The 20,715-nt window shown below is 43.7% G+C and overlaps 1 protein-coding gene and 1 pseudogene across 1 annotated transcript in view; one reads left to right on the forward strand and one right to left on the reverse strand.

Moving 5' to 3' along the window:
- Window positions 1-2,661: 2,661 nt before the first annotated feature.
- LOC112072265 (E3 ubiquitin/ISG15 ligase TRIM25-like) lies at window positions 2,662-4,965 on the reverse strand (annotated as a pseudogene).
- Window positions 4,966-16,510: 11,545 nt separating this feature from the next.
- Window positions 16,511-20,715, forward strand: part of LOC111971960 (tripartite motif-containing protein 16) — a 15,803-nt gene continuing 11,598 nt past the window's right edge. The window contains exons 1-2 of the mRNA XM_070439719.1: window positions 16,511-17,073; window positions 19,774-19,869. Coding sequence (XP_070295820.1) covers window positions 16,531-17,073; window positions 19,774-19,869 — 639 coding nt within the window. The 5' untranslated portion in view covers window positions 16,511-16,530. The remainder of the gene's footprint in view (window positions 17,074-19,773; window positions 19,870-20,715) is intronic.

The raw sequence follows: 20,715 nt of genomic DNA on the forward strand, positions 1-20,715 counted from the left end.
GGGTAGGGTCTTAGAAGTTAGTAGGACTCTTTTTGATTTTCTCTGAAGTACTGATGTTGAGGTAGGAGGATTTCCCCATCCCCCAAATCCCTTCCAAACCCCCCAACCCCGTCCAACCTCAATGACCCTACACTTCAATCTTTCCCTCTCTTCAACATCCTTACAACAATATAACAACACATGCTCCACCGTTTCATTGACCATACCCTCCAGACACAAACCATTCACATGCTGCCAACCAGATGTAAGGACCAGTTCAATGTACAATGTCCTAAACACAATCGAGTAAACACCACCTCTTCCTTCCTAATCTGACCTTTGATCCTTGGTCCACCGACCTTTAGAGGACATATAAATGCCGTCCCTTGTGCTCAGTATTATCGCTGAAAATAAATCTATCTATTTTACTTTGTGATAGAAAATGAGAAAAGATTTAATTAAAAAAATATTTTAAAAAACACCATTCCAACTAACCCTAACCCTGACCCTACTCTCATTAAAAACCCACTACTCCGTTCCCCATTCCACTACTTTGACCCTATCTGCTCCTGCACCATGACAACTAACCCTACACTCATTAAAAACCCACTACTCCATTCCACTACTTTGACCCTATCTGCTCCTGCACCATGTCAACTAACACTACACTCATTAAAAACCCACTACCCCATTCCACTACTTTGACCCTATCTGCTCCTGCACCATGACAACGACCTGGGAGGACGGGACACCACCACTCAACACACCCTGGAACTCGTCTGAAGTCAAATCTCGTATGATCAAATACTTCTCTGCAGCTGCCACCACAACATCTATTGTCTGTGATTTACGTTCCATTTCTGTGGTACAGTTGTTAACCATTGCTATGAACGCTAAGAAGCCAACCTTACTGAAGCATATATCACTCGTTGGCCTTTCCCTCTGTGCTGCACAGATCTACTACTCACAGGGATCCTCTCAGGATCCCTCACCCTTGACCCATCCTCCTCTACTTTCTTAACTACCTCAGCATACGACACCTTCTGCACTACTCTGACTCCAGCCACCTCAACCTGCCTCTCTCTCACCAGACACTTCTGATCCCCAGCAACATGGACACCCCTACAGTCAACACACACAACTTTATCCACTGAAACTACACAATCCTCTATCCCATGACCTCCTGCACACTTCCCACATCTTGGAGTCTCCCTCCTACAAACTGCTGCAACACGACCATAAACGTTGCACCTGAAACAGCTCAGTGGATTCAACACAAAGACTCTAACAGGATTACTGATATATCCTAACATGACTTTGACGGGTAAAGACTCAAAACTCAAAAGGACTGACAGTGACTCACTGTTTCACACGCTCACCACCGGTCTGCTTCACACCAAACGGCGGGCATCACAAACACCAGGAGTCTTCAACTTCAATTTCTCCACCTCCACACTTAACACTACCCCAGAAATCACTCCCTTAAATGGTGCCCTGTTCCTGAGAGCAAAACAAGAAACAGATCTTGACCCAAGTTGCGTGACATGGAGCGCCCATCCCTCTGGTCAGAAGAAACACAAACAAATATCACAAGTCCACTACAGGTTACCTGATTACACCTGCACCCAACTCCTTTCCCACCCACCCTGAAACCACTAAAGGATCTGCCAAAAGGTATGGATCCACTTTCTCCAACAATGTAACTCCTACTGGACCAACTCCTTTCCCACCCACCCTGAAACACTAATGGATCTGCCAAAAGGTATGGATCCACTTTCTCCAACAATGTAAACTCCTACTGGACCCAACTCCTTTCCCACCCACCCTGAAACCACTAATGGATCTGCCAAAAGGTATGGATCCACTTTCTCCAAAAATGTAACTCCTACTGCACCAGATTCTCCTTTATCTGTCCATTGATGCCAGGCTTGGTTCTGAACTCTCTACACACACTTCTACCTCACTTAACTCTCCTCATTATTTCCATTTCACCTCCAGAACTCAGTCTTTGCGCAGACTCACTCTGTTTGCACTTGAATTATTACATTTGAAATGTCTCTATTCTTTTGAAACTTTTGTGAGTTTAATGTTTCCTGTTTATTTCACTTTGGTTTATTATCTATTTCACTTGCTTTGGCAATGTAAACATATATATTCCCATGCCAATAAAGCCCTTTGAATTGAATTCAATTGAGAGAGAGACATCCTGGTGGCGCAGTGGTCTAGCTCTGCCACCAGAGATTCTGGGTTCGTCCAGGCTCTGTCGCAGCCGTCCGCGACCGGGAGACCCATGGGGCGCGGCAATTGGCCGAGCGTCGTCCGGTTAGGGGGGTTTGGCCGGTAGGGATATCCTTCTCACATCGCATACTAGGGACTCCTGTGGCAGGTTGGTCGCAATGCACGCTGACACGATCACCAGGCGTACGGTGTTTCCTCCGACACTGGTGGACTGGCTTGCGGGTTGTGTGCGTTGTGTCAAGAAGCAGTGCGGCTTGGTTGGGTTGTGTTTTGAGGACGCATGGCTCTCGACCTTCGCCTCTCCCAAGTACGTACGGGAGTTGCAGCGATGAGACAAGACTTTAACGACTACAATTGGATCCATGAAATTGAGGAGTAAAAAGGGTAAAATAAAAAGAGAGAGAGAAGCTCCATGTTATGTATCGGGGACATGAGTCGTCATGGTTACTCATGGTTATATGATGAGGTAGCCCAGTCAGTTACATTAAACAGTCTATTCTCTGAAAGGGTCCAGACAGCCTGTTCCACAGTGGGGTCAGTGGATTGGATAGGGGCCCTCTCCTTCTCTCTGATTGAGAAGAGAAGTGAAATGGTGTGTCTCCTCTGGTCAACAATACTTACCTTGAGAGACTCAAGCCTGTTGGAGCTCCTTCAGCTCCTTCTCTCTCCTGAATCTCTGCTGACCTTCTGCTGACTCATCCCCAGCTGCCTCTGTGGAGAATCACTTTTCAATGAGCTATCAAGCTTTATTAGTCCAGAAGATCAATATTTGTATCCATAGAAGATAGGGTACAAATATTGAGGAAGTGTCTGTCTGAAATTATATCATTATATAGTCATGTGAATGATTATAGTTTTAACAGTACACAAATCAGAGAGTTGATTGGGTGTTTGATAACGAATGATAATGGTGTTTGATAACTAATGATAATGCTGTTTGACTTGTTGGATTCTAGCTAGAAATATACTTATTGATGTTACCATACTATAACGTACTGATGACTTTACATGTATAAGGAATGTATATGTTGGGGTCAATGAAGGGTGGATAGGAACTGGGTGTATGGAAAGTTACTGAGAGAGACAAGGGGAAGTGCTGAATATTCTGTTCAACATGTTATTGTTGATAATCAATGTTCCTAAAGAGGGAGACAAAGGGCAACTAGTTCAGTCTCTGACAAGGCAGGCCAGCTGCAGAAATAGGAAGGAGACAGGAATTCAACAGTCTAGTTAGTCTCTGATAGGCAGGCCAGCTCAGAACTAGGGAGGGCCTGGAATTCAACAGTCTAGTTAGTCTCTGATAAGGCAGGCCAGCTGCAGAACTAGGGAGGAGCCAGGAATTCAACAGACTAGTTTCAGTCTCTGATAAGGCAGGCCAGCTGCAGAACTAGGGAGGAGACAGGAATTCAACAGTCTAGTTAGTCTCTGAGAAGGCAGGCCAGCTGCAAAACTAGGGGAGGAGCCAGGAATTCAGCAGTCTAGTTAGTCTCTGATAAGGCAGGCCAGCTGCAGAACTAGGGAGGAGCCAGGAATTCAGACTAGTTAGTCTCTGAGAAGGCAGGCCAGCTGCAAATCTAGGGGAGGAGCCAGGAATTTAGCAGTCTAGTTAGTCTCTGATAAGGCAGGCCAGCTGCAGAACTAGGGAGGACCCAGGAATTCGTCTCGAGTTCAAGTCAACAGCTGAAGTGAGAAGAAACCTATGGGGGGGCCAGAGGGGCCCACCACAACGACCCTCCTACTACAGTCCTCTCACACACAGAGGGGCCCACCACAACAACCCTCCTACTACAGTCCTATCTCACACAGAGGGGCCCACCACAACGACCCTCCTACTACAGTCCTGTCTCACACAGAGGGGCCCACCACAACGACCCTCCTACTACAGTCCTGTCTCACACAGAGGGGCCCACCACAACGACTCTCCTACTACAGTCCTATCTCACACAGAGGGGCCCACCACAACGACTCTCCTACTACAGTCCTATCTCACACACATACACTAAATATTTGTTTATCAGACAGTCACCAACAAGTTGTTCTGGTCTTACCTGTTTCTCAGTCCTCTCTGCTGCAGCTGACACTGTATCATGGCCTTTATGTTCATCCATYRYACACAGMWWACAGATACACTGCTGATCGGTACGACAGTAAACCTCCAGCAGTTTGTCATGATGAGAGCAGATCTTCTCCTGTAGTTGTGCGGTGGCTTTGACCAGCTTGTGCTTCTTCAAAGCAGGAGATTCATAGTGGGATTGGAGGTGAGTCTCACAGTAAGAGGCCAGACATGCCAGACAGGACATGAGGGCATTCTGCTTTCTGGTCCCAGTGCAGAAATCACAAGCCACATCTCCAGGTCCAGCATAGCACAGAGCAGGAGGGGGAGCAGCCTGGATTCCTGTCTTCTTCAGTTTCTCCACCATATCAGCCAACATGTTATTTTTCCTCAGATTAGGCCTTGGAGTGAAKGTCTCTCTGCACTGAGGACAGCTATAGACCCSTTTCAGAACATCCTGATCCCAGCAGCCCTCAATACAGATTCTACAGTAATTGTGTCCACAGGGGATGGTGACTGGTTCCTTCAGTAGATCCAGACAGACAGAACAACAGAACTGGTCCTGGTCGAGTAGAACTCCCTGCTGAGCCATTTGGACGGTTGTTCACTCTCACATAGACAGACGACAGAGAGACTCAGATACGTTTTGTTTCCACAGAAGTTTTGTTTTTGGGAGGTATGGACTTTCTGGTTCTGCCAGATAGGTGAGTTTAGAGGGAGGGAAGGGAGGGAGGGGTTAGAGGGAGGGAGAGAGAGAGAAAGAGAACTGCATGCAACGTCGAGAAAGAGACAAATATTTTAGTTCCTAGGTTAAATTATAGTTCCTGATTACATTTTATTTAATCAATTTTAGAAAAAGACTGTAATGTAACCAAATGTGGAAAAAGTCAAGGTGTCTGAATAACTTCTGAATGCCCTGTAGGCCCATCTACAGTGCCTTGCGTTTTCCTTGATGGCCAGATTGATCATGATTACCAGAGTACATTCTTCCATATGTTTGGAGAGTCTCCCACATACATTTTAGTGAACACCAAACGTGTTTGCTTATTTTATTTTTAAGCAATGGCATTTTTCTGGCCACTCTTCCGTAAAGCCCAGCTCTGTGAAGTGTACGGCTTAAAAGTGGTCCTATGGACAGATACTCCAATCTCCGACGTGGAGCTTTGCAGCTCCTTCAGGGTTATCTTTGGTCTCTTTGTCGCTTCTCTGATTAATGCCCTCCTTGCCTGGTCCGTGAGTTTTGGTGGGCGGCCCTCTCTTGGCAGGTTTGTTGTGGTGCCATATTCTTTCAATTTTATAATAATGGATTTAATGGTGCTCCGTGGGATCTTCAAAGTTTCTGATATTATTTCATAACCCAACCCTGATCTGTACTTCTCCACACTTTGTCCCTGACCTGTATGGAGAGCTCCTGGTCTTCATTGTGCGCTTGCTTGGTGTTGCCCTTGCTTAGTGGTGTTGCAGACTCTGGGCTTTCAGAACAGGTGTATATACTAAGATCATGTGACAGATCATGTGTACTTAGATTGCCCACAGAGGACTTTATTTAATTACTTATGTGACTTCTGAAGGTAATTGGTTGCACCAGATCTTATTTAGGGGCTTAGTGCAAAGGGATGAATACATATGCACCACCACTTTTCCAGGTTTTTTTTTTCGATTTTTTTAACAAGTAATTTCTTTCATTTCATTCACCAATTTGGACTATTTTGTGGCAAATAAAAATCTATTTAAATTACAGGTATAAGGCAACAAAATAGGAAAAATGCCAAGGGGGGAATAGTTTTGCAGAGCTTTGTATTACAGCGCTTTGTTCCATTATGCTTTATGCACATAATAAACTGTTAATGTGTGAAGTTAAATATTAAAAAAAAAATTTTTTGAATTTCCCGCTCTGCTTTTCAGTGGAATGTGGAGGAGTTCCGCTAGCGGAACGGGGGGTCAGACAGGTTAATACCCGGGAAGACGTGAGTCTGAATGCATATGGGGATATAAGATTCTATGGCATTATTGGCTGAGCTACAACCTTCTATTGCCGAGGAGACAAAAAATACACTTTGCTTGGAAAGTAATCTAATCTTGTCGCTATCAGTTGATTGAGCTATTAACTTCCTGTAAAATAGAATATGTTTAAACCCATCAGCTTTAGGGAAACACTTGTGACGTCTCTAGTTGGGTTAAGCACGGAAGTTAAAGCTTAATATTACTGTATTGTTCTGCCCACTCTGTCTGGGTGGAAAGGTAGGCCACTCTGTCTGGGGTGGAAAGGTAGGCCCACTCTGTCTGGGGTGGAAAGGTTAGGCCCACTCTGTCTGGGGTGGAAAGGTAGGCCCAAAGATTCCTTGATGCCCTTCCAGACTCCCTCTGCCCTACCAAGGACGTCAGAGGACAAAAATCAGTTAACCACCTAACTGAGGAACTCAATTTAACCTTGCGCAATACCTAGATGCAGTTGCACCCCTAAAAACTAAAACATTGTCATAAGAAACTAGCTCCCTGGTATACATAAATACCCGAGCTCTGAGCAAGCTTCCAGAAAATTGGAACGAAAATGGCGCACACCAAACTGGAGTCTTCCGACTAACTTGGAAGACAGTACCGTGCAGTATCGAAGAGCCCTCACTGCTGCTCGATCATCCTACTTTTCCAACTTAATTGAGGAAAATAAGAATATTTCCGAAATTTATTTTGGATACTGTCGCAAAGCTAACTAAAAAGCAGCATTCCCAAGAGAGGATGGCTTTCACTTCAGCAGTAATAAATTCATTAACTTCTTGGAACTATAGGGGTGCTGTTCCACATTAGCATATTTGTCTCTCAAAATTAAACTGCCTCGTGATAAATTCTTGAATCGTACAATATGCATATTAATGTTATTATTTGATAGAAAACACTATCTAGTTTCTATAGAAGTTGGAATTTTGTCTCTGAGTGGTACAGAACAATATTACAGCACTTTTCATGACAGGGTTCAGATTTCAGAATTTTTTACCCCTGATCTGGGGTCTGTTTTTAAGGTGCCTGTGAATGCTATGAAGAAACCGACACTGCCTACGTCTTCCTCTGGGTGTCTGTAACGTCATCAAGCTTTGAATGAAATGGATGGGACTATCAACAGCCATTATAAAAGACCAAATGTATAGGGACTCCCTTTCTCGTCGCGCGCTGAAGCGTGAAGGACATCGGACCTGCCTCATTCCAAATGGTTGTTTAGCCAGTAATATTTGTCTGGTCATGTTTTCAGTCGTTATAGTTGTTAAAACATCATAATGTAGTTAATTTTAACCGTTTTATAGCAATTTATATCCGTTTAGTGCGATTCTGAGGATTTATTGTCGTGCACTTTTTAGCTTTGGAAACGTTCGGGGTGTCGGTCGTTGGTGGTGACATTTTCGAAGGACAGAGGACATCTATCGACCAAAAGACGTTATAACATAGAAAGGATACATTGCCAAGAATCTGATGGAAGAACAGCTCAAAGTAAGCAATATTTATATGATAAATCGTGTTTCTGTCGAATATTTTAAACGCAATTTTGCCATTTTGTTTGGTATAGCTTCATTGGCGAACCCTGTATTGAAAAGTAAGGATAATTTTTAAAAATGTAAATCAGCGGTTGCATTAAGAACTAATTTGTCTTTCGATTCCTGTCAACCCTGTATTTTTTAGTCAAGTATATGATTAGCTTTCAATTAAACTAGATCACTCTGATAGATGACGTCAGACATATTGAGGCTTGATTTCTCTAGTATTTTTATTGTGTAACCACGGTTTTGTATGGCTAAATATGCACCTTTTCGAACAAACTGTATATGTATGTTGTAAAATGATGTTACAGGAGTGTATCGGAAGAATCTGAGAAGGTTAGTGAAAAAATTATATATTTTGGCGGTGATTACGTTATAGCGCTCTTTGGCTGGAATCGATGCTCTGGTACGTTTGCACATGTGGTATGCTAACTTATCGAATTTATTGTGTTTTCGGCTGAAAAACGCTTAGAAAATCTGAAATATGGTCTGAAATCACAGAGACTGGGTCTTTCCATTGCTATGCTTTGTCTATTTTTATGAATGTTTTATGATGAGTAAATTGGTCATACACGTTGCTCTATCTAGTATTCTAGTCGATTTGTGATGGTCGGTGCAATTGTAAACTGTGATTTCTACCTGAAATATGCACTTTTTCCTAAACAAAAACTATCCTAACATGAATATGTTATCAGACTGTAATCTGAAGAGGTTTTTCTTGGTTAGTGGCTATCAATATCTTAGTTGAGCCGAATTGGTGATAGCACCTGACAGGAGTAAGAAACTGATGGAGTTAGAATAGTGGTGTATTTTGCTAACGTGTTTAGCTAATAGATTTACATATTTTGTCTTCCCTGTAAACATTTTAAAAATCTGAAATGGTGGCTTTATTCACAAGATCTGTATCTTTCATCTGTGTCTTGGACTTGTGATTTTAATGATATTTAGATGCTACTATCTACTTGTGAACTATGCTAGCTATGCTAATCAGTGTGGTGGGGGGGTGGGGTGTCCGGACCGGGGTGAGGGTCGTTAGAGGTTAACTTCTTTGAGGAAAGATCATGATCATTAGAAGCAAATTACGGACTTCTTTTAAATCTGCGTATATCTCCAAAGGTCAGTTGTCCTGAGTCTGCACAACTCTGCCAGGACCTAGGATCAAGAGAGACACTCAAGTGTTTTAGTACTATTTCTTGACACAATGATGAAATAATCATGGCCTCTAAACCTTCAAGCTGCATGCTGGACCCTATTACAACTAAAACTACTGAAAGAGCTGCTGTCACGCCCCGGCCATAGAGAGGCTTTTATTCTCTATTTTGTTTAGGCCAGGGAGTGACTAGGGTGGGCATTCTGTTTCTTTATTTCATGTTTTTATATTTCTTAGTTTTTTGCCGAGTGTGGTTCCAATCAGAGGCAGCTGTTTATCCTTGTTCTTGATTGGGGATCACTATAAGTTGTCATTCTCTTTTGGTGTTTGTGGGTCTTGTTTTTTTGTTAGCTGTGAAGCAGAACGTAACGTTCGTTATTATTTTGTTGTTTTGTTTGGTGTTCTGAGTAAATCAAGAACATGAACACGCTGCACCTGGTCTCCTTCGACGACAAACTTACAGCTGCTTCCTGTGCTTGGCCCTCCTATGTTGAACATAATAAACGGCTCTCTATCCACCGGATATGTACCAAACTCACTAAAAGTGGCAGTAGAATAAGCCTTCTTGAAAAAGCCAAATTGACCCAGAAATAAAAAACTATCGGCCTATATCGAATCTTCCATTCCTCTCAAAATTTTTTTTTAAACTGTTGCACAGCAACTCCCTGCCTTCCTGAAGACAAACAATGTATACGAAATGCTTAGTCTGGTTTTAGACCCCATCATAGCACTTAGACTGCTGTTGTGAAGGTGGTAAATGACTTTTAATGGCGTCAGACCGAGGCTCTGCATCTGTCCTCGTGCTCCTAGACCTTAGTGCTGCTTTTGATACCATCGATCACCACATTCTTTTGGAGAGATTGGAAACCCAAATTGGTCTACATGGACAAGTTCTGGCCTGGTTTTAGATCTTATCTGTCGGAAAGATATCAGTTTGTCTCTGTGAATGGTTTGTCCTCTGACAAATCAACTGTACATTTGATGTTCATCAAGGTTCCGTCTAGGACCACTATTGTTTTCACTATATATATTTTACCTCTTGGGGATGTCATTCGAAAACATAATGTTAACTTTCACTGTATGCGGATGACTGTACATTTCAATGAAACATGGTGGAGCCAAAATTGCCCTCGCTAGAAGCCTGTGATTCAGACATAAGGAAGTGGAAGGCTGCAAACTTTCTACTTTTAAACTCGGACAAAACAGAGATGCTTGTTCTAGTCCCAAGAAAAAAGAGATCTTCTGTTGAATCTGACAATTAATCTTGATGGTTGTACAGTTGTCTCAAATAAAAATGTGAAGGACCTCGGCGTTACTCTGGACCCTGATCCCTCTTTTGACGAACATATCAAGACTGTTTCAAGGACAGCTTTTTTCCATCTACTTAACATTGCAAAAATCAGACACTTTTTGTCCAAAAATGATGCAGAAATGAATCCTGAGTTGTTACTTCTAGGTTAGACTACTGTAATGCTCTACTTTTCTGGCTACCCGGATAAAGCACTAAATAAACTTCAGTTAGTGCTAAATACAGCTGCTAGAATCCTGACTAGAACCCAAAAAATTGATCATATTACTCCAGTGATAGCTCCCTACACTGGCTTCCTGTTAAGGAAAGGGCTGATTTAAGGTCTTTACTGCTAACCTACAAAGCATTACATGGGCTTGCTCCTACCTATCTTTCCGATTTGGTCCCGCCGTACATACCTACACGTGCGCTACGGTCACAAGACGCAAGCCTCCTAATTGTCCCGAGAATTTCTAAGCAAACAGCTGGAGGCAGGGCTTTCTCCTATAGAGCTCCATTATAATGGAATGGTCTGCCTTCACATGTGAGAGATGCAGACTAGGTCTCAACATTTAAGTCTTTACTGAAGACTCATCTCTTCAGTGGGTCATATGATTGAGTGTAGTCTGGCCCAGGAGTGTGAAGGTGAACTGAAAGGCACTGGAGCAACGAACCGCCCTTGCTGTCTCTGCCTGGCCGTTTCCCCTCTCTCCACTGGGATTATCTTTCTCTAACCCTATTACAAGGGCTGATTCACTGGCTTACTGGTGCTCTTCCATTCCGTCCCTAGGAGGGGTGCGCCACTTGAGTGGGTTGAGTCACTGACGTGGTCTTCCTGTCTGGGTTGGTGCCCCCCCTTGGGTTGTGACGTGGCGGAGATCTTTATGGGCTATACTCGGCCTTGTCTCAGGATGGTAAGTTGGTGGTTGAAGATATCACAATAGTGGTGTGGGGGCTGTGCTTTGGCAATGTGGGTGGGGTTATATCCTGCCTGTTTGGCCCTGTCCGGGGGTATCATCGGATGGGGCCACAGTGTCTCCTGACCCCTCCTGTCTCAGCCTCCAGTATTTATGCTGCAGTAGTTTATGTGTCGGGGGGCTAGGGTCAGTTTGTTATATCTGGAATACTTCTCCTGTCTTATCCGGTGTCCTTTGTGAATTTAAGTATGCTCTCTCTAATTCTCTCTTTCTCTCTTTCTTTCTTTCTCTCTCTCGGAGGACCTGAGCCCTAGGACCATGCCTCAGGACTACCTGGCATGATGACTCCTTGCTGTCCGCAGTCCACCTGGCCGTGCTGCTGCTCCAGTAGCAACTGTTCTGCCTGCGGCTATGGAACCCTGACCTGTTCAGGGACCTGTGCTACCTGTCCCAGACCTGCTGTTTTCAACTCTCTAGAGACAGCAGGAGCKGTAGAGATACTCTTAATGATCGGCTATGAAAAGCCAACTGACATTTACTCCTGAGGTGCTGACTTGTTRCACCCTCAACAACTACTGTGATTGTTATTATTTGACCATGCTGGTCATTTATGAACATTTGAACATCTTGGCCATGTTCTGTTAGAATCTCCACCCGGCACACCCAGAAGTGGACTGGCCACCCCTCATAGCCTGGTTCCTCTCTAGGTTTCTTCCTAGGTTTTGGCCTTTCTAGGTAGTTTTTCTTAGCCACTGTGCTTCTACACCTGCATTGCTTGCTGTTTGGGGTTTTAGGCTGGGTTTCTGTACAGCACTTTGAGAAATCAGCTGATGTAAGAAGGGCTTTATAAATACATTTGATTTGATTTGATATCTTCTTCCTCCCATCGTTACTGGGATTTACATTTAGCAGACGCTCTTATCCAGAGACTTACAGGAGCAATTAGGGTTACGTTCTTTGCTCAAGGGCACACCGGCAGATGTTTCACCTTGTGGGCTGATTTATAGTAGAGGTTAGTCAGATAAATCATTGATGTGACTGAGGGGGAGTAGAGATTATTTACCTGAAATATTTCCCCTGAGGGGCAAGAAGGTATGTAACACAGATAAGAGGAGAGATGTCTTCCACTGTTCTGTTCTCACCACAACCTGCTGTTCCACATTCCCACACACATTCCTCACTGCTGCAGACCTTAGCCTGAGTCCCAGTCTATTTGTTTCATCATGCCAACTTCTTGTCACTCATGGTGATGCCAAATGTTTGGCTTGACAACGACGGCAATAGAGTTGGCAAGAACACAAATCTATGACCAGGCTACAGACACCGGATTATTCCTGTAGTCAACTCACACTGCAACACAAAACACACACACACCTAACCCACTACCTGTATGTCCCCTCTGTCTAGGATCAGTAACACACACTAACCCACTACCTGTATGTCTCCTCTGTCTAGGATCAGTAACCCACACTAACCCACTACCTGTATGTCCCCTCCGTCTAGGATCAGTAACCCACACTAACCCACTACCTGATGTCTCCTCTGGCTAGGATCAGTAACCCACACTAACCCACTACCTATGTTCCCTCTGTCTAGGATCAGAACACACACTAACCCACTACCTGTATGTCTCCTCTGTCTAGGATCAGTAACCCACACTAACCCACTACCTGTATGTCTCCTCTGTCATCTGTTTTCTATTTAGAGGATTACTACTGTTATGACTATGTATGTTTCTACTGATACAAACTGTCTTTGTGTAACTCAGAATGCGGCTAAGAGCAGTTTGGGTGTGACCACAGTAAATGACATATCCTGTTTGTTGGTATCTGCAAAGGCACAGCTGGGTGGAGACATGTCAGAGAACAGAAACCAGACTAGCAAGCACCTGAATATCAACAGAGAAGAGTACAGACACAGGCAGTTATCACTTGTCTGCACTCTATGTCTCCACCCATGTCTTCACACAGCAGCACCTGAATATCAGCAGAGAAGAGTACAGACACAGGCAGTTATCACTTGTCTGCACTCTATGTCTCCACCCATGTCTTCACACAGCAGCACCTGAATAGCAGAGAGAGAGTACAGACACAGGCAGTTATCACTTGTCTGCAACCTATGTCTCCACCATGTCTTCACACAGCAACCTACATATCAGCAGAGAAGAGTACAGACACAGGCAGTTATCACTTGTCTGCACTCTATGTCTCCACCCATGTCTTCACAAAGCAGCACCTACATATCAGCAGAGAGAGTACAGACACAGCAGTTATCACTTGTCTGCACTCTATGTCTCCACCATGTCTTCACACAGCGCACCTAAATATCAGCAGAGAAGAGTACAACACAGGCAGTTATCACTTGTCTGCACTCTATGTCTCCACCCATGTCTTCACACAGCTGCTAACTGCCATGTAGACAAAGAGGTTCTGCTTTTCTATAAAAGATGAGACCAACCCTGTTTGTTGGACTTTAGAACCTGCACTGTGAGTGATTGTCAACTGATCCAGACGTTCAAATCTGATAATAAAGTTGCTGTTTGAAGAATCTACCATCTCTCCTACTATTGGTTAGAATTTCCATGACAGGCCTCCTGAGGGGTCGGTGTTCTAAGGCACTGCACTTACTGCTAGCTGTGCCACTAGAGATCCTGGTTGAGTCCAAACTCTGTTGCAACCGGCCTCGACCGCGAGACCCTTGGGCGGTGCACAATTGTCCAGCGTTGTGCGGGTTAGGGGAGGTGTTGGCCGGCAGGGATGTTCTTGTCCCATCGCGCACTAGTGACTCCTGTGGCGGCCGGGCGCACGCTGACACGGTCACCAGGTGTACGTGTTTCTCTAACACATTGGTGCGCTGGCTTCCGGGTTAAGAGGGCATTGTGTCAAGAAGCAAAGCGGCTTGGTTGGGTTGTGTTTCGGAGGACGCACGGCTCTCGACCTTTGCCTCTCCCGAGTCTGTAATGTATCTTACTGCGAGTATATTAATATATACAGGACTGTGTGGTGGTAACCCTGTAGTCATCCTGCTGTCTCTCTGGTGGGTTGTAGAACAGACACACAGTACATTAAAACTTCTCACGAGTCACCAACCTGATCCGGTAGCACCCCCCATCCCCCCCCACTGATTAGCATAGCTAGCATAGCGTCACAAGTAACTTGTAGCATCTAAATATCATTAAATCACAAGTCCAAGACACCAGATGAAAGATACAGGTCTTGTGAATAAAGCCACCATTTCAGATTTTTAAAATGTTTTACAGGGAAGACACAATATGTAAATCTATTAGCTAACCACATTAGCAAAGGAGAGGATTTTTTCACTCCCAACAGTTTTTCCCTGCGTCAGTAGCTATCACTAATTCGACTAAATAAAATATATATAGCCACTAACCAAAAAACAAAATTCATAAGATGACAGTCTGATAACATATTTATGGTATCCATAGTTTTTTTTTTTAAATGTGCATTTTCAGGTATAAATCACAGTCTACATTGCAACTGCAATCTGAAAAGGTGCCGACCAAGCCAGAACAATTACAGAGACCAACGTCATATAACTAAACTCATTTTAAAACATTTCGAGAAAATACACAGCGTACAGATATTGAAAGCCCAACATCTGGTGAATCCAAACAATATTTCAGATTTCTTAAATGTTTTATAACGAAAACAAAATGTAGCGCTAAATTAGCATAGCTATACCAGGCAGATTCGGCTGGGCGCCCACGGCAAGATCACATGCACAACAGATATGATATAGCATCGTAAATTGGGTCTTACTATGGCTGATCTTTCATCAGAATGTTGATCAAAGTGTCCTTTGTCAAATGAGTTGTTGGTTCCGTTCGAGTCGTTCCTTTCCCACTCCATTTAGCACAGGTACCGGTCGAGTGGCACGGATTTCTCAAACGATACTAAAATCTAACAACGGAACACCGAAAAACTCCCTAAAAAATTCAAATAATCTGATTAAACTATATTGAAAAAACATTATTCGATAGCTGGTCACATGTATCAAACAAACTTCGACACGGAGATAAAATGGCCGCACAACAGAAGACAAACGTAGCCCAATTTCCATTCAACAGAGAACCGGAAGTTGTCGTCATGCCAAAGATTTGCTCTCATTTCACGTCACCCAGATAGACAAGAAATTTTTCCTCTGACGTCCTCTAGACACCCAGAGAAGCCAGTGAGTTGTGTTTCGGGTCATAGGAGGCACGACCATATATAGGCAGAGCTTTGAAGCCAGCATAAACATCTTGATTTTCTGTTCTTGGTCATGGAAAGGGCTGTGAAATGACTTCTGTATCACTCAGAGACAAAATTGAAACGGTTTTAGAAACTGGAAGTGTTTTCTTTCCAACGGTATTATTTATTATGCATATAGTAAGAGCAATAATTGAATAAGAGGCAGTTTAATCTGTAGAGCAAATTATGCTAATGCGAAAATAGCACCCCCTGTATTCTCAAGAGGCTATTAGATACAGGACTGTGTGTGTTAACCCTGTAGTCATCCTGCTGTCCTCTTGGTGGGTTTGTAGTACAGACACCAGTACATTAATAGATACAGGACTGTGTGGTGGTAACCCTGTAGTCATCCTGCTGTCTCTCTGGTGGGTTGTAGTACAGACACACAGTCTACTTAATATGTCTCCATTTCCCACCTGCTGGTGTGGGATATTGTTTTGTGTTTGTGCATGTGCACCACGTAGTCACGTTTCGTTGTGTCAAGCAGTGCAGCTTGGTTGGGTTGTGTTTCGGAGACGCATGGCTCTCGACCTTCGCCTCTCCAGAATCCTTACAGGAGATGCAGCGATGAGACCAGACTGTAACTACCTTCGCCTCTCCAGAGTCCTTACAGGAGTTGCAGCGATGAGACCAGACTGTAATACTATCCTCGCCTCTCCAGCTCCTTACAGGAGTTGCAGCGATGAGACCAGACTGTAACTACCTTCGCCTCTCCAGAGTCCTTACAGGAGTTGCAGCGATGAGACCAGATTGTAACCAATTGGAAACCAGGAAAAAAGGGTTAAAAATAAAAGTATTTAGGATTTTTTTTTTTATCCAAAATACATTGGAGTGCAGTTCAGCCCAGTGTAATTCAAACGACAAAACACCCAGAAGTCTACATTAGTAGTAGTCTAAATTACCAGAAGTAATTAAAATATATATTTCAAATACATTTAACATAAGTAATGACCATCTCTGCCTACTACACGAAACACACTGTTACACTTCCTTACCAAATAAACCACACCTCCTCTACAAACCACACCCCCAGTCCAGGAGGAAGCCACTCCCTGTCCTCTGGTGTAGAGTTCCATGAAACAGAAAGTCATCTTTCACACTGCTTAACCTACGGGAGAGAGCACCAAAATGGCAGAGAATCAGGAACTGTTCTGTTGCTCCATCTGTCTGGGTCTACTGAAGGATCCGGTGACTACTGCCTGTGGACACAGTTACTGTATGGGATGTATTAAAGAATGCTGGGATCAGGATGATCTGAAAGGTTTCTACAGCTGTCCACAGTGCAGACAGACCTTTAACCCAAGGCCTGTTCTGAACAGGAGCACTGTGCTGGCTGAGGTGGTGGAGAAACACCGCTATGCTGGACCTGGAGATGTGGCGTGTGATGTCTGCACTGGGACCAGAAAGCAGAAAGCCCTCATGTCCTGTCTGGCGTGTCTGGCCTCTTACTGTGAGACTCACCTCCAACCTCACTATGAATCTCCTGCTTTCAAGAAGCACAAGCTGGTCAAAGCCACCGCACAACTACAGGAGAAGATCTGCTCTCATCATGACAAACTGCTGGAGGTTTACTGTCGTACCGATCAGCAGTGTATCTGTATGCTGTGTACAATGGATGAACATAAAGGCCATGATACAGTGTCAGCTGCAGCAGAGAGGACTGAGAAACAGGTAAGACCAGAACAACTTGTTGGTTACTGTCTGATAAACATACCTTTATTTAACTAGGCAAGTTGTTTAAGAACACATTCTTATTTACAATGACAGCCTACCAGGGAACAGCAGGTTAACTGTCTTGTTCAGGGGAGGAACAACAGATATTTACTTTGTCAGCTCAGGGATTCGATCCAGCAACCTTTCAGTTACTGTCCCAACGCTCTAACCACTAGGCTACCTGCCAAACCGATGACGGCCTACTACCGGCCTAACCCTAACTCAGACAATGCTGGGCCAATTGTGCGCCTCCCTTTGGAATGCCCTATCACGGCCGGTTTTGATACAGCCTGGAATCAAACCAGGGTCTGAAGTGATGCTTCTAGCACTGAGATGCAGTGCCTTAGATCACTGTGCCACTCGGGAGATATGATAACCCAGATTCTCCAAATGTATCACATTTTCTAAAGTCCAACACATTATCATATGTTATCAAACACCCAATCAGCTCCCTGACTTGTGTTCTGTTAAAACTATAATAATTCACATCAAATTTCATGTTATTGGTCACAAATATTTAGCAGATGTTAATGAGGGTGTAGCGAAATGCTTGTGTTCCTGGCTCCAACAGTGCAGTAATATCTAACAATGCTTGTGTTCCTGGCTCCAACAGTGCAGTAATATCTAACTTGTGTTCCTCTAGCTCTGCGAAGCACAGATGGAAAGTAAATACATCAAGCATTAATCTATAAGATTGCTTATGAGTATGTTTACTTTCCTGGGCAGCCAACAAGCTTGGCAGTATTGATCGATGCAACTATATGGGCTTGTGTATTTCACTGCGCTACACAGCCAATGCAGTGCAGTAATATCTAACTAATAAGATTGCTTGTGTTTCCTGGCTCAAACAGTGCAGTAATATCTAACTAAATGCTTGTGTTCCTGGCTCCAACAGTGCAGTAATATCTAACATTGCTTGTGTTCCTGGACTCCAACAGTGCAGTATAATCTAACTAAATGCTTGTGTTCTGGCTCCAACAGTGCAGTAATATCTAACATGCTTGTGTTCCTGGCTCCAACAGTGCAGTAATATCTAACAATGCTTGTGTTCCTGGCTCCAACAGTGCAGTAATATCTAAAACAATGCTTGTGTTCCTGGCTCCAACAGTGCAGTAATATCTAACTAAATGCTTGTGTTCCTGGCTCCAACAGTGCAGTAATATCTAACTAAATGCTTGTGTTCCTGGCTCCAACAGTGCAGTAATATCTAACTTGCTTGTGTTCCTGGCTCCAACAGTGCAGTAATATCTAACAATGCTTGTTGTCCTGGCTCCAACGGTGCAGTAATATCTACTAAATGCTTGTGTTCCTGGCTCCAACAGTGCAGTAATATCTAACATTGCTTGTGTTCCTGGCTCCAACAGTGGTAAGTATATCTAACAATGCTTGTGTTCCTGGCTCCAACAGTGCAGTAATATCTAACATTGCTTGTGTTCCTGGCTCCAACAGTGCAGTAATATCTAACATTGCTTGTGTTCCTGGCTCCAACAGTGCAGTAATATCTAACAATGCTTGTGTTCTGGCTCCAACGTGCAGTAATATCTAACATTGCTTGTGTTCCTGGCTCCAAGTGCAGTAATATCTAACATTGCTTGTGTTCCTGGCTCCAACAGTGCAGTAATATCTAAACATGCTTGTGTTCCTGGCTCCAACAGTGCAGTAATATCTAACATTGCTTGTGTTTCCTGGCTCCAACAGTGCAGTAATATCTAACAATGCTTGTGTTCCTGGCACCAACAGTGCAGTAATATCTAACTAAATGCTTTGTGTTCCTGGCTCCAACAGTGCAGTAATATCTAACATTGCTGTGTTCCTGGCTCCAGCAGTGCAGTAATATCTAACTAAATGCTTGTGTTCCTGGCTCCAACAGTGCAGTAATATCTAACTAAATGCTTGTGTTCCTGGCTCCAACAGGACAGTAATATCTAACATTGCTTGTGTTCCTAGCTCCAGCAGTGCAGTAATATCTAACTAAATGCTTGTGTTCCTGGCTCCAACAGTGCAGTAATATCTAACATTGCTTGTGTTCCTGGCTCCAGCAGTGCAGTAATATCTACAACATGCTTGTGTTCCTGGCTCCAGCAGTGCAGTAATATCTAACTAAATGCTTGTGTTCCTGGCTCCAACAGTGCAGTAATATCTAACTAAATGCTTGTGTTCCTAGCTCCAACAGTGCGTAATATCTAACTAAATGCTTGTGTTCCTGGCTCCAACAGTAATATCTAACATTGCTTGTGTCCTGGCTCCAACCGTGCAGTAATATCTAACTAAATGCTTGTGTTCCTAGCTCCAGCAGTGCAGTAATATCTAACTAAATGCTTGTGTTGCTGGCTCCAGCAGTGCAGTAATATCTAACTAAATGCTTGTGTTCCTAGCTCCAACAGTATTATAATATACTAATAATATCTAACAATTCAAGAACTAAACACAAATCTAAAGGTAAAGATTCGAATTAAGAAATATTTCAATTTTAGATGAGCTGTCGGAGTGGCATTGACTAAACTATAGTAGAATCACATACCAACATTCTAATTATAATTTCACACAGCACTTCTCAATTTGAATCCTTTCTTCTATGGGTCCTATGTCACATTACTATACTATTGATCTACTGGACTAATAAAGCTTGATAGCTCATTGAAGAGTGATTCTCCACAGAGGCAGCTGGGGATGAGTCAGCAGAAGGTCCAGCAGAGATTCCAGGAGAGAGAGAAGGAGCTGAAGGAGCTCCAACAGGCTGTGGAGTCTTTCAAGGTGAGTATTGTTGACCAGAGGAGACACACCATTTCACTTCTCTCCTCCAATCAGAGGAGGGAGAGGGGCCCTATCCAATCCCACTGACCCACTGTTGGAACAGGCTGTCTGGACCCCTTTCAGAGAATAGACTGTTTAATGTAACTGAGGGATATGAACCCAGGTCTACCGTGGGAGAAACCAACATCTTGACCGTTACACCAGAGGACATTCCCTATTGGACCGACACTGATTTAGAAGTAGCAGGCGGGCTACCTCATCACATAACCATGAGTAACCATGACTGACTCATGTCCCCTATACATTAACTGGATTCTCTCTATTCAATTCAATTCAAACCGACTCATATTACAGTCATGTTGCAGCAGTTTGTAGGAGGGAGACTCCAAGATGTGGGAAGTGTGCAGGAGGTCATGGGATAGAGGATTATGTAGTTTCAGTGGTAAAGTTGTGTCAACTGTAGGGGTACCCATGTTGCTGGTCAGAAGTCTCCGGTGGAAGAGAGGCAGGTTGAGGTGGCTAGAGTCAGAGTAGTGCAGAAGGTGTCATATGCTGAGGCAGTGAAGAAAGTAGAGGAGGAGGGGTCAAGGGTGAGGGATCCTGAGAGGATCCCTGTCAGTAGTAGATCTGTGCAGCACAGAGGGAAAGGCCAACGAGTGATATATGCTTCAGTAAGGTTGGCTTCTAGCGTTCATAGCAATGGTTATCAACTGTACCACAGAAATGGAACTAAATCACAGACAAATAGATGTTGTGGTGGCAGCTGCCAGAGAAGTATTTGTCATACGAATTTGACTCAGAAGAGTTACAGGGTGTGTTGAGTGGTGGTGTCCCGTCCTCCAGGTC

Source organism: Salvelinus sp. IW2-2015, unplaced genomic scaffold (assembly GCF_002910315.2).
Source record: "Salvelinus sp. IW2-2015 unplaced genomic scaffold, ASM291031v2 Un_scaffold1868, whole genome shotgun sequence".
Lineage (NCBI taxonomy): Eukaryota > Metazoa > Chordata > Actinopteri > Salmoniformes > Salmonidae > Salvelinus > Salvelinus sp. IW2-2015.